The sequence below is a fragment of the Phacochoerus africanus genome, chromosome 11 (assembly GCF_016906955.1).
Source record: "Phacochoerus africanus isolate WHEZ1 chromosome 11, ROS_Pafr_v1, whole genome shotgun sequence".
Lineage (NCBI taxonomy): Eukaryota > Metazoa > Chordata > Mammalia > Artiodactyla > Suidae > Phacochoerus > Phacochoerus africanus.
Window position 1 is genome coordinate 64,097,285 of NC_062554.1, and position 14,430 is coordinate 64,111,714.

General features: G+C 56.2%; 1 protein-coding gene across 1 annotated transcript in view; it reads left to right on the top strand.

The window, feature by feature from the left end:
* Nucleotides 1-10,044, top strand: part of SOX13 (SRY-box transcription factor 13) — a 33,470-nt gene extending 23,426 nt beyond the window's left edge. The window contains 10 exon segments of the mRNA XM_047751986.1: nt 603-775; nt 1,163-1,231; nt 1,599-1,713; nt 4,277-4,362; nt 4,580-4,742; nt 5,439-5,548; nt 5,684-5,780; nt 6,083-6,226; nt 7,072-7,288; nt 8,125-10,044. Of these exon segments, the coding sequence (XP_047607942.1) occupies nt 603-775; nt 1,163-1,231; nt 1,599-1,713; nt 4,277-4,362; nt 4,580-4,742; nt 5,439-5,548; nt 5,684-5,780; nt 6,083-6,226; nt 7,072-7,288; nt 8,125-8,401 (1,451 nt within the window). The 3' untranslated portion in view covers nt 8,402-10,044.
* Nucleotides 10,045-14,430: the final 4,386 nt, after the last annotated feature.

Here is a 14,430-nt window from a genome sequence, read left to right on the forward strand (position 1 = left end):
GTGGGATATGGAGGTTCCCAGGCTATGGGTTGAATTGGAGCTACAGCTGCCGGCCTATGCCACAGCCACAGCACCCTGGAATCTGAGTTGCATCTTCCACCTACACCACAGCTCACGGCAACGCTGGATCCTTTACCCACCGGGCGAGGCAGGGGATCAAACCTGAATCATCATGGATACCAGTCAGATTCGTTTCCACTGAGCCACAGTGGGAACTTCCTAAAAGGGGAATTTGAGTCCAGATCTGTCTTGCTGCAACACCTGAGCCTATCACACTGGGCCCTCCTGTGGGATGGTTGTCCACCCTGACCCTGTGGCACTGGGCACTTGAGGACATCCAAGAGGTGGGCCAGGGCCGAGATGCCCCACCATCAGCAATTCCAGGACCTGGAACCAGCAGCTGATGGGGAGGGACTTCTAGAGCTGCTAGTTGTCAGATGACTGGCTGAGGAGCCCCCTCCTGGGCCAAAGTTGCCTGTCAGTCATCTCTGTCATCCAGCCCCTGACAGGGGCTTGGGGGAGTAGCAGTTGCTCAATGTCATACAGATGGATGGATGGACAGATGAAAAATTCTCAGTGGTGGTTGTTTCATTGTGGAGCAGGGACCCAGGAGAGCCTGGCAGAGAAGGAGCTCCAGCTTCTGGTCATGATCCACCAACTGTCCACCCTTCGGGACCAGCTTCTGACGGCCCACTCCGAGCAGAAGAACATGGCTGCTATGCTCTTTGAGAAGCAGCAGCAGCAGATGGAGTTGGCCCGGCAGCAGCAGGAGCAGGTGGGCCCTGCTTGGTGTCTGGCTCTCTTTCCAGGGGTGTGGGTCAGCCTGGGGGGAGTGATCAGGCTTATGGGTGCATGCTGAGGCCTTGGAGGCAGATGTGGGGAGGGGGCCGCTGGTAGAGGCTGTAGAATTCCCACCTCTGGCACATCGTAAGCCCTTGTGAGGGGACAGGGGCTAGAGGGAGGCTGAGGGGCTCTGCATGAAAGCAGCCCGCCTCCATCCCTAGTCTCTGAGGAAAGGATTGGCTCTCCTGCTTCTTGGCCTGTCCAGCTGTCCTCCTTGGTTGGCACTAGCGCGGAAGTCGGGGTGAGGATGGTGCCGCGAAGGCTTGTGGGGGGTGGGATCCTGGAGCCTAAGGTCCACGCTCCCATTTCCTTCTGCCAGATCGCTAAGCAGCAGCAGCAGCTGATTCAGCAACAGCATAAGATCAACCTCCTTCAGCAGCAGATCCAGGTAAAACAAGCCGAGAGCTAGGTGATGGGAGAGCAGGAAGTTAAGGGGTGGACGCCAGCGTGGACAGGGAAAGTCAGGGAAGCGGACGAAGCAGAACCACTCGGCCCTGACCCTAAGGAGAAGGCTCATTTCTGCTCTCCTGTGTCAAGGGCGGGGCCCAGAATATCTTCCTTCCCAGCTGGGACCTGAGGACAGAAAGACAGGGGCCCACAGAGGGGGCGTGGAGTCAGGTGGGTCCCTCTGAAGACTGTCCCTGCCCCAGGCCTGTGTCTCTTGTCCCTGGGTCCACACCCTGTGACCAGGGCTGACCACAGCTAGGGAGCTGGCTGGGCCCCCAGGGACTCACACAGGATTTCTTTGCCCTCAGCAGGTCAACATGCCTTATGTCATGATCCCAGCCTTCCCCCCAAGCCACCAACCTCTGCCTGTCACCCCTGACTCCCAGCTGGCTTTGCCCATTCAGCCCATCCCCTGCAAGCCAGGTGAGCGTGGGCAGGGAGGGCTGACTGGTGGGCGGGGAAGGTGCCCAGGAACAGCTCTCATCCAGTTCCTAGCAGTGTGGCCTTTCTGGGCCTCAGTTTGGGTTCTGTCTAGTGGAAGAACAATCCCTTCTTTCCAAATTTCACTGGGAAAGAAAAGAAGTAGCACATTGAAAACCATAAAGTGCTTTCCAGCAGTAAGAGGGTGTCACCAATCTAGGTCTAGTCCCTCAGTTCTGGTGCATGTCCTGTACCAGAATACTAATATTTTGAATGTTAAGTGAGATTTATACATCTCCCAAATTCATGCTCTCGCTCCTGCCCTGACCATAAGAGCTGCTGCCTTCTGCACCGTCACTGAGTCTCAGTGACACAGACCGAGCACCAACCATGCGTCAGTTGCTGAGTTAGGCAGCCAAGGGGGTGATAAAATGTGGACTTTGAGGAGTTAACAAATCTGACTAGTATCCATGAGGACATGGGTTCAATCCCTGGCCTCACTCAGTGTGTTATGGATCCAGCATTGCCGTGAGCTATGGTGTAGGTCGAAGACTCGGTTTGGATCCCCTGTGGCTGTGGTTGCGATCTAGGCTGGCAGCTACGGCTCGGATTCCACCCCTAGCCTGGGAACCTCTCTATGCCCTAGGTGCAGCCCCAAAAAGACCAAAAAAAAAAAAAGTGGACTTTGATCTCAAAGAATTTATTTCAAAGAATGTCTGGGGAGGGAGATAGAAGGATACCATCAGCTGGGGCATCTGGGGAGGTGGGGAATCTGGGAGGGCTTCTTGAGGAGGTGACCCTTGCTTGGGTCCCGGGAGGAGTAGACTTGTGAGGATGAGGCTGGGAGCTGAGGGCAGGGGCCTGTGTCCTGAGGCAGGAAGCCCCAGGGGTTGCTGGAGTTGAGGGGAGCTGTTGGATCTGCCTGAGGGGCAGTTGGGGCCAAGCTGGGACTTTGGAACTTATTTTGTAGGGTGTGGGATAGGCGTAAATGGCTTAATTCTAAGAGGATGTGTTGTCACACTGACCGAGAGTGGTAGGGAATGAGGGGAGCCATGTCGAGGTAGGACTGGGTAGGGGGCTTTTGAGGGGATTTTAGAGATGGGGGATGACAGCCTGAACTATGAACTAGGGCAGTGACAGTGGGACCCAGGCAGAGATAGAATTATTGGGCTGTGATCACTGAGTCCCTCTGAGTGGTCCTGGGGACAGGGCAGAGATGCTGCCCATAATTGATCCGAAAGGGGAACAGGTTTTAAATCAACCCTCTTTGGCCTGCACTCCCTGTCCCACTCAAGAGAGGGGCCAGGGCAGATCTATCTGGATGAGTTCCTATGGGTCCACCAGCAAGGGCACACACAGGTCATGGTCAACTCCATGGACTCCAGGGCACAGGAAGGGGAAACACAAAGGATGGAGAAAGTCAAGCCTGACTTTTTTATTTTTATTTTTTGTCTTTGTAGGGACTCCCCGGCAGCATATGGAGGTTCCCAGGCTAGGGGTCAAATCAGAGCTGCAGCTTCTAGCCTACACCACAGCCACAGCAATTCCAGATCCAACCTACATCACAGCTCACGGCTACACCATAGCTCGTGGCAATGCCAGATCCTTAACCCTCTGTGCAAGGCCCGGGATTGAACCCGCGTCCTATGGATACTAGTCCGATTCGTTACTGCTGAGCCACGATGGGAACTCCCTCAAGCCCTACTTTGAAGGAGGTTTCCAGTTTGGGGTGAAGAAGTGGGGCCTGGGAAGCGGGGGCAGTGAAGAGGGAGCCGGGTTGCACAAAACCATTGCAACTCTAGGTGGCCCCAGCTCACAAGCCTGGGCTGGTACATGGTTTGCATAGAGTCCAAACTCCCTGGCTCCACCCTCACAGGCCCTGAACCCCCCCTTGCCCATCATGTGCCCATCTCATTTCCCATCTGCGTGCCTCCCCTCCCCAGGAAGCCTGCTCCGGTCACCCCAACTGGACAGAGTTCCCTGGCATGCCACCCGTGTGGCCCCTGTCACTGCTGGCCATGTGGTCTGTGGTTTGTCTCCTGACTTCTTGCTCCACCTCACCTGTCAAGTCAGTGATGCTGGGCCCGTGGAGCTGGAGAGGTCTGGGTTCAGAGCTCAGTGCTCCCTTTTATGAACGATGTGGGTAGCTGTGTCACTTCTCCAGGTCTCAGTTTCCTTATCCATAGAATGGGATGATGTTTGGAGTCCTGATTACAGGCCACACACTGGGGATTATTGGGATAGTGGGCACGAGACTGGCTTTCGTAGGTACAGAATACAGGGGAAAGGAGGAGACGGTGTTACCTGTTCTCATCTCCACTGGGTGGGAACTCTACGGTCAGTGGGTCAGGAAGGGCAGAAGGAGGGTGATGAGGGCGATCTGTGTGCGGGGGACAAGTGCCAAGGAGGTCCTCAGCAGCGCTTGGGGGCTGGGAGGGCGGTGGTGGGAAGCAAGCTGGGCCAGCTCCGAGGCTCTGCCCACGTGGTGCTGCTGGGACCTCGTCAAGCAGGGTGTCTGCTGTTCTGTGCTCATCCAGGACTTTTCTCCTTGCCGCCTTTTCCATAGTGGAGTATCCGCTGCAGCTGCTGCACAGCCCCCCTGCCCCCGTGGTGAAGAGGCCTGGGGCCTTGTCTGCCCACCACCCCCTACAGGTACTGCCCCAGCCTGTGATGGCTGGCTGCCCGCCTAGGGCACTTGGGCTCCTTTGCTCGCGTTCATCTGCTTCTTCCGTTTTCTCTTCCTGTCTGTCCCGTTATCTGTTCCGGGCATGCTTGTCTCCTCTCGTCCTCTGTCACTGAAGGACCCCTCGGTCCTTCGGTGGGGGTGTCTTTGGTGTCTCACTCTCTGGCCTCTCTGGGTCTCCCTCAGGAGCCCTCCCAACCCCTGAATCTCACGGCCAAGCCCAAGGCCCCCGAGCTGCCCAACACCTCCAGCTCCCCCAGCTTGAAGATGAGCAACTGCGGACCCCGCCCCCCCAGCCATGGGGCCCCCACGCGGGACCTGCAGGCCAGCCCTCCCAGCCTGCCTTTGGGTAAGCCTCCTGCACCTTTCCCTTCAGCTGTCTTCTTGGGGAGAGTGTGACCCTGGGCACATCCCTTCCCTTCTGCCAGATACAGATTTTGTAAAGCAAGGGGTTAGGCTTGCCCTCTTTGGCCCCTTAAGTTTCGGCACTCAGTGTCCCAAAAGATCCCCTTCCTACATCAGGGATTCATCCACCCTGCATCAGGGATTCAGGCCACAGGGATTTCAGGGGGTGCCATTCTCACTTCTGGTCTCCTGGCTCCATGACTCCAATGCCAAAGGTGCCCCCTTGGGGATGTGCGTTGAGTGCAACAGAAGGGGAGAGGGAGCTTCATTCAGCTCAGGGTGGCCAAGTATGAGCTGGTTGGACCCCCTCAATAACTCCTCCTTAGAGTTCCCATCGTGGCTCAGTGGTTAACGAATCTGACTAGGAACCATGAGGTTGCAGGTTCCATCCTTGGCTCGCTCAGTGGGTTAAGGATCCAGCGTTGCCATGAGCTGTGGTGTAGGTTATAGACGCAGCTCGGATCCCGCGTTGCTGTGGCTGTGGTGTAGGCCCGCGGCTATAGCTCCGATTAGACCCTAGCCTGGGAACCTCCATATGCCGTGGGTGCTGCCCTAGAAAAGGCAAAAAGACAAAAAAATAATAATAATAACCCCTCCTTTCCCTGCATATCGCTCCCCCACCCCACAATCTCTCCCATAGGATTCCTTGGTGAAGGGGATGCTGTCACCAAAGCCATTCAGGATGCCCGACAGCTGCTGCATGGCCACAGTGGAGCCTTAGAAAGTTCCCCCAACACCCCCTTCCGTAAGGTATGGGTTCCCACTCTCCTGCACCCCAGTGGCCATGGGTGGAAGACAGAGTCTGAGGCTACCAAAGGGAAGATCCGAGGGAAGGGAGTAGGGGCTGCAGAGGGGGCTGATGAACAAGTTGCTCTGTCCACCCAGGACCTCATTAGCCTGGACACATCCCCAGCCAAGGAGCGGCTGGAGGAGAACTGCGTGCACCCACTGGAAGAAGCCATGCTGGGCTGTGACGTGGACGGTGAGGGCTCTGGGTACTGGGCTTCTGGGCAAGAGGGCCCACCTGCTTCCCACCGGGGCTAGGGTGGGTCATGTTGTGTTTGTCTCCAGTCCCTTTGTCTATGGAGTGTCCTTATGTGTCTGTCTCTGAGTCCCTGACTGGGCCTCTGCTGATGTCTTACTCCTGACCATCCCTGGCCTCTGCGGAGCTTCCCAGCACCCCCTAGTGGTCAAGTTGGGAATGTCCTTTTCTGCCCATGCTGGAGGACTCTCCTTACTCCATGCTGGGGACTCTGCCTGGCTGATTCCTCCCCTGCTCCCCAGGCTCCCGCCACTTCCCTGAGTCCCGGAACAGCAGCCACATCAAGAGGCCCATGAATGCCTTCATGGTGTGGGCCAAGGACGAGAGGAGGAAGATCCTTCAAGCCTTCCCAGACATGCACAATTCCAGCATCAGCAAGATCCTTGGTAAGGGCCAGTGAGTGGGGTCTCGGTGGCTTTCAGGGGCTCCAGGAGCCATGGTCCAGCAAGACCTGGTTGCAGGAGTCAGCTGGGTCTACTTAAGGCTTGCTAGGTGAACCCCAGTGGAATCCGATGGAGTGTGGCAGTCAGGCAGGATAGGGGGCCAGCTGAGTCCTGGGGTGTTATCACAGCTCTTCAGCACCTAAAAACTCAGCAGGGCAGGGAGGGCAGAAAGAGAGAGTACATACATGCTTTAGCCCCTATGATCGCTCCCTAGCCTGTTCCCATTTGCCTAGACCCTTGGAGCTGGCTCTGGCAGGAAACAGGAGAGACTGGTCTTCTTGGGCTGTCAATAGGACAGTTTTTAAAATTATGTGTCCCCCCTGGAGGTCAAGGAGAAATGTAAGGCCAGGTGGGGCTAGAAGAGGGCAGTTGTTTTCCAGCCTCAGCTCCTCCAGGGTCTGTACAGGTCTCTTCGTCAACTGAGACACCGGGTATTTTTGTCCCGAGCAGTGAGCCTCTGGTCATTGTTGGGGGCCTGGGTGGCTACTCTTTTGTTTATGCAAATCATGCAGACCAGAGGCCTCCCAGAGTTGCTGGGTAGTTTAGTATGTGGGTGGGTGCTGTGTCTTAAGCTGGCAATTGAATAGCCTTACAACATGCCAACTTCATCCATTTGCTCAGTCTCAATGGAATGCCCACACTGGGCCAGGTTCTTGCTGTGGAAAACGCGTGCACCTATCTCTGGGACCAAAACCTTCTTGGGGCCTCTAGGGCCTGTAGGGGGCTGGGGGTGTCGGCAGAGCCCAGTGCTGACTGCCTTCCCCCCCCCACCCCCGGGGATGGGCCAGGCTCCCGCTGGAAGTCCATGACCAACCAGGAGAAGCAGCCCTACTACGAGGAGCAGGCGAGGCTGAGCCGGCAGCACCTAGAGAAGTACCCTGACTATAAGTACAAGCCGAGGCCCAAGCGTACCTGCATCGTGGAGGGCAAGCGGCTGCGGGTGGGCGAGTACAAGGCTCTGATGAGGACCCGGCGCCAGGATGCCCGCCAGAGCTACGCGACCCCGTGAGCAGGCTCCCCTGTCAGCCGTGACACGTGTGTGTGTGTCGGGAGGGTGGCATTATCTGTGTGTGGCTGAGTCTGTGCATGTCACTGCGGGGGTGGCTGTGACTGGTGAGTCCCTGGTGGCTCACGATATAGATTAGTGACTGAGTGACTGTGGGGGACTAGCGTACGTATATCTGGAAAAATGTGCCTGTGGATCCCATTTCTCACAAACTTGGTAAAAATTCAGGGATACTCAAAATCAGGGTCCTTATCATACAAAGGATTCCCGACTTGACCAAAGCAAAGCATCTTAGTGGATTCCTTTAAACAGGAGACTCCCTGGGGCATATGAAATAGTTTCCAAAAACTGGATTCACACACTATCCTCCAGGAATATCTGGACCCGTGGCCTTGAGGCTGCATGTGTTTTGGGGGTCTGGAGCTGAGAGTGAAAATGCCATCAGGGAGTTCCCTTGTGGCGCAGTGGAAACAAATCTGACTAGTATCCATGAGGATGCAGGTTCGATCCCTGGCCTTGCTCAGTGGGTTAAGGATACGGCGTTGCCGTGAGCTGTGGTGTAGGTCACAGATGCAACTTGGATCCTGCATTGCTGTGGCTATGGTGCAGGCCAGCGGCTATAGCTCTGATTTGACCAATAGCCTGGAACTTCCATACACCGCAGGTGTGCTCTTAAAAAAAAGAAAAGAAAATGCTATCAGAAAGCAGCCTGGGAACAGAGCGTGTATATCTTGAAACCAAGGGTGTGAGGTGGGAGGGTGCACCCTGAGGAGGCAGGGAGGGAAGGGGAGGGGAGGGGGTGCACCTGTAACCCTGCCCCGCCTCTGCTCCCCAGCCCGCAGGCCGGCCAGGTGCAGATGAGCCCCTCAGACGTCCTGTACCCTCGGGTGGCGGGCGTGCCTCTGGCACAGCCCCTGGTGGAGCACTATGTGCCCCGCAACCTGGACCCGAACATGCCTGTCATCGTTAACACCTGCAGCCTCAGGGAGGAGGGCGAGGGCACGGAGGACAGGCACTCAGTGGCCGATGGCGAGATGTACCGGTTCAGCGAGGAGGAGGACTCGGAGGGCGAGGAGAAGAGCGACGGGGAGCTGGTGGTGCTTACGGACTGATCCCGGCTGCGTGGGCCTGGCCACCCTCCTCCCTGGGGAGGACCTGGCCCCAGGACAGGGGGACACAGCCACCTACCCTGGACTGTGTTGGTACTTGGACTTGGGCATGCCCGGGAGAGGGGCACAGCGGTGCATTTGTAGATAATGTTCACGATGGGGAGATGCCCCCTCCCCGCTGCCCCGTGGGCACACCTGAGGAGCTGATGGCTCCGCTTGGTGGTGATGGGCTGAGATCAGGGCCCATGGGGCTTGTGACCAGGGGACACCCAGTGACCCTCCCTGCAGGTCTGCCCACCCTGAGGGTGTGGCAGCTACAGACATGTCCCCTTGGGGCCACATGCTTTGTTTCCATTCTTGTCCTGGCGGGACCAGCCACCATGGGACCAACACAACCGCCCCCCCACTGCCTGTGGGGGGCCCCCCACCCCCCGCCTGCAGTACCCTAGATTGCTCTTCTGCCATGAGGATCACTTTGTACTTTGTGCAGAAAGGTCTGGGTGTCCTCGCCGTCTTTATCTTCCGCCAAGCCTATCGTGCCTCTGGCTGCTGTGTGTGCATGTGTGTGTGTGTGTGCGCGCGCGCGCGCACGTGCACATGTGTTTTCATCTGTTCTTTCATTGCACAAGGTATTTATTGAGTGCCCGCTATGTGCCAGGCACTGTCGCTGAGTTCCTGTGAGTGTGTCTCTGGATGCCATTCTCGCTTCCCTGGGGGGGCCCTTTCCGTGCTTCTCTTCGTCCCCTAATTGCTACCTCTTTGTCAGTCTGGGTGTCTCAGGTTCTGTGTGTCCTTGGTGCATTTCTCTCTCTGTCCCTGCCTCTCTGGAGGGCCTTTCTTGTATCTCTGCCTTCCCAGGTGTCTGCCCTTGCCCTTTGATGCTGGCCAGGTCTCTGCCCTCAGCCCCCCAGCCTCCTGCCTTCCCCTTCGCTCCCTCCCCGACCCAGCCTGTCAGTTCCCACGGAGCCATTTTTAGCTCCCAGCAGCTTGGGAATGTGCTTGGCCTCCAGGGGGCTCTGGCCTGGTGCCCCTGCCTCTGGTCCCAACCTGAGTGCCAGGAATAGGGGCAGGAGGACGGAGGGTGCCCTCTTCTGTCCGTGACAGAAGCCCTGGAGAGGGGGTGCTTGTGGCAGCTGGTTGCCACTCCTTGAGCAGGGGTGGGAGGGCCCCATTCTTGGAAGGGAGTGGAAGGAGAAAAGGGCTTCGGCTTTCTCTCCATCCTCTCCCACCCAGCTCGCCCCCGCCACTCCTCTCCCCTCCCCCACTCTACACCAGAACTTGCCTCAACCTCTGACCCTTTTCACAAGACCTTTGCCCAAGAAAATCCAATCCCATTGGCACCTGACTCCAAAGATCCTGAACAGCCCCTAATGGGGGGCCGGGTTGGGGTGGGAAGGGAACCCCAGTCCCACAGGGACAGAGTCTGTCCGCCCCCCAACCTTCTCCCCTTCCCTTCCACTTCCCCAAGCCCAACTTCTCTCCAGGCTGTTTCTTTTTTTTTTTTTTTTGTATGACTGTAAACATAGATAGTGCTTTATTTTGTTAATAATAAGATAATGATGAGTAACTTAACCAGCATATTTCTCCTGTTTACCCTTGGAGGAATTGTTTGTTTTCTGTTGGCATAATAAAGACAGACCATTTCAGTCTCTGGCTCTTGTTGGAGGGGGGATGGCAGGGGAGCCTGGCCCAAGTCCAGAATGTTTCCATATGCCACCAGCCCAGGCACCACTGCCCCCTTGTGGCAGCCCCTGGGAACTTCAGGCATGGAGCCCGTGGGGAACTATCCTAGGCAAGGGAGGCCCAGGCCAGGTGCCACCCCAGAGCCCGCACCTGAGAAAAACACCACACCTGCTTCAAGGAGGTGAGGCAGGAGTTCCCATTATGGCGCAGCGGAAACGAATCCGACTAGGAACCATGAGGTTGCGGGTTCGATCTCTGGTCTTGCTTAGTGGATTGAGGGTCCGGCGTTGCCGTGAGCTGTGGTGTAGGTTGCAGACTTGGCTCAGATCTGGCATTGCTGTGGCTGTGGTGAAGGCCGGCAGCTACAGCTCTGATTGGACCCCTAGCCTGGTTACCTCCATATGCTGCAGGTGGGGCCCTAAAAGCAAAAAAAAACAGAGGTGAGGCAGACCTCACCACAAAGTGGCCACCCAGGTCCTAAGAAAGAAGGCAGTGGCACAAGCACTGTAACAAGAGTCAGGCAGCTGGGGTTCTCCCCAAAACAAGCTACACGGTTTTGTGTGTGTATTGCAGGGGGTGAGGGGTGGGGTGGGAGTGATCGGGTCTCTCCTCTAGGCCTCATTGTCCTCATCTGAAAACAAGGAGGTTAAGCCTTAGCCATGGCTCTTACCCTCTTTTGGAGAAGGAGCCCTTTGAGAATCTAATGAAAGCTGTGAAACTCACTCCAGAAAAGGACTCACATGAAGGCCAGGAGCTCATTTATGAGTCTCCCCCCGCCAAGATATTGATTAATGAAGCAGGGTTTCCATTGATGCACTTCAGGGCTCTGTGACCTTATGCTTTGAAGTGAGAATTTCAAAGATGTTTCACACTAGGAGAAATAATAGTCCATTAGCCCTAAAAGAGCTGGACGACAGACTGAAACTCTTCGAATGCAACAACGGTTGATAAAAAGACCAACCCTTGTGGCTGGAAATTTAATCTCACTAATGTGAAATGGGGGCAACAAAGCTGAGAGGTAATTCTTGTCAAAGAGGAAGACTTAGGTGGGATTAACACAGGTGTGTGCTGGAGTTCCCCTCGTGGTGCAGTGGAAACGTGTCCGACTAGGAAACATGAGGATGCGGGTTCGATTCCCGGTCCCAGTCAGTGGGTTAAGGATCTGGCATTGCCACGAGCAGTGGTGTAGGTCGAGGCTGGATCCAGTATTGCTGTGGCTGTGGTGTAGGCCGGCAGCTACAGCTCCAATTTGACCCCTAGCCTGGAAACCTTCATATGCTGCAGGTGCGGCCCTAAAAACAAACAACCCCAAAAAATAGACATATGTGCTAACAGGAGGGAGGTGAGGGGCCAGTATACACCATGCAGTCCTGGTCTCAGGCGCATCATGCCAGTCCCAGGCCCCTCAGTAGAAAAGGCCATTATCACCCTGGAGGGGCCCAGAGGCAAGCATTCTGAATGGAGAACTGGAGGGAGTTAGTGGATGGACACATTCTTAAAGGATGGTTGACGGCCAGGAATGTTTAGTCCAGAAAAGAGGCAATGGGGGTAAGGCGAAAAGAACAATATTGCCTTTTTTTTTTTTTTAAGGCCACGCCTGAGGCACAAGGACATACCTGGACTAGGGGTCTAATTGGAGCTGCAGCAGCTGGCCTATACCACAGCCACAGCAATGCGGGATCCAAGCTGCATCTGCAACCTACACCACAGGTCATGGCAATGCTGGATCCCCAACCCACTGAGTGAGGGCAGGGATCGAACCCGAATCCTCATGGATACCAGTTGGGTTCTTAACCTGTGAGCCCCAACAGCAACTCCAAGACTGCTTTCTTCAGAGCTGTCAGGTGGGTAACACATAGATGATATAGCTCATGAGGCAGCACTAGCACTTAGACTCTTGATGCAAAGTCTCAAGGGCCAACCAACATTTTTGGCTTGAACTTTTTGACAAAAAATGGTCAAAAGTGGTAGTGTTCTTCCCAACATGGGAAGTATTCAAGCAGAGGCTCCTGAATGCTGGAAACTGGACTTCCAAATTGGAGGGGGTGGTAGTGAGAGAAGGTGGGTGTGACTGATTTCAGGGTTACAAACATGGTAGTAAAGACACCCCAAGAATTAGGGTCCCAGTTGTTGTTGTTGTTGTTGTTGTTGTTTTTCCTGTCTTTTTGTTCTTTTAGGGCCGCACCCGCTCCATATGGAGGTTCCCAGGCTAGGTGTCTAATCGGAGCTGTAGCTGCCAAACTACTCCAGAGCCATAGCAACGCAGGATCCAAGCCACATCTGCGACCTACACCACAGCTCACAGCAACGCTGGATCCTTAACCCACTGAGCAAGGCCAGGGATCAAACCCACAACCTCATAGTTCCTAGTTGGATTCGTGTCCCCTGCACCACAAGGGGAACTCCCAGGGTCCCAGTCTTTTAATCTAGGGAGTGTCCTGGCTACCAGCCTTTGCTGGTTTTTCCCAACCCAGCCTCCCAGAGCTTTGAGACCCCTCACGTTTGCCCTCTGCATTCTAGGTCTCCCACAGGGCAGTAACCAGCAGCAGAGCCCAGCCCCTTGGCCCCATGGGGAAAAGATGAAGGCAATCCTTGGGAAGAGGTGCTTGGCTGACTGTGGCGCCTGCCCCCTGGTGGTCACATGGAGGAGTTGCTCATTTCAACTTTGAGTCCACTGCCCCTCGCCATTCCAAACCAAATCTGGGCAGTCTCGTTAGGACATTCCCAGCCAGGCTCACCCTCACCCCCTGCCAGTCCTGAGTGCCTCTCACTTCCCTATTCCCAGCTCCTCTGTGGCCTCAGGGGAGCCTGAGGCCAGTACTGCCCACCTCCCACTCCAGCAACCCTTGTCCCGTCCTCATTCCAACAGCTAAGACAGAGTCTCATGGCCTGCATCCTCTTAGGATGGGAAAGCTCTGCCTGGGAACCTGTGGTTGGTGTCCGGGATACCCACCCCACCGGCCCCAGGAGAGGCAGAACAGGCCCAGTTGGGTCGAAAGTCCAGGAACAGAGTGTCCTCGACATTTCCAGGAAGGCCAGGGCACAAGCTTGCTCTCTGGCCTCTGTGCCTCTCCTGCGGAGGCTGAGGGTCAGAGCCCAGCGGAGATGACCTCTGCCCAGAGCTCCTGTTAACTGTCAGAAAGAGGCCTCAGAGTGGAGCCAAGGCCCCCCTAGGAGTCTCCAAGGCCTGGTGATGAGCTGGATGGGCAGGGGGCCTGGTTAGTCCAAGGTGGCAGTGAAAGGAGAGATGGCGGGACTCCGGGCTTTGTGGGGGAGGGGGAGTCTGCCAAACTTCCCATCCCTCCCCCTTCCCTGGAGAACGGGAGGAATGAGGATGCTTTTCAAAGGCGGCAGCAGGATGGTGCTGACACATTAACTCCTTCAGTGCAAGTGGCGGCTGGGCCTCAGGGGCATCTGGGGAGTGGTGGCCCCTGTCCCAGGCATTCCCTGCTTACCACTGCACCACCATCTCAATGCTGTGACATCAAGGCCCCAGGAGGCTGGAAACAAAACTGCCTGCACAGTGGTTAGATCTGCCCTCAGTTCCAGAGGTGAGTCTGAGAGGAACAAGGAGGGTGGGCACTGCCATTTAGTCCACAAGAAGGCTGCACATGTGACCACCTGACCCCACAGGGGCCCTACCTGCCCAGCCCTGCACCATCCCTGTGCCAGGGCAAACCTTTCCCCCGTGTCCTCCACGAGCACCCCTCCTAGGCTCGATAACGCTAAACATCAAGGGCCTGGCCACACTGGATCACCGTGACCTTGAACAAGGCCCCAGCTGCTAGTGCCAGCTCAGCTCCATTGGTTGCCATGGCATCCCAGTACTCATGCAGGCAAAAGCCAAACAGCCAGAGTCCACCTGGAAGGCAGCTGCTGCTGTGGCCGCTGATGCCACTATGGGCACCAGGCACCTTGTCGGGGTGGAGGTGGGGTTGGGTGCATGGAGGCAGCTGTAGCCCTGAGGCCCAGCCCTGGGAGTACAGCCTGGGCTGCAGAGAGGGTGGCCCCACTCTCCTTTGAGTTTCTCTTCTCCCTCCCTCTGGCCTTCTGAGAAGATGACAGATTGGTTCCAGGAATCACCCTGCCTGCCCTCAGGCAGAGCAACCTCCATCCCAATTCCCGAACAGCTGGGGGCCAGCGAGATTTGGGAAGAAGTCCTGCTTGGTACCATTCGGGGCTTACTGGTCCACCGCCTGAGTAGGCCGAGTTCTTGGAATCCACAGCCTAGTTCTCCCTAAGCTGTGCTCTCTCAGGGTCAACTTAGTCTAGTAAGATGGTCAAAAGCAGAGGATTTGTGAAAGCACCAGCTTTGTGCCCTGGTCTGCCCCAAACCAGGGCCTTGGGCC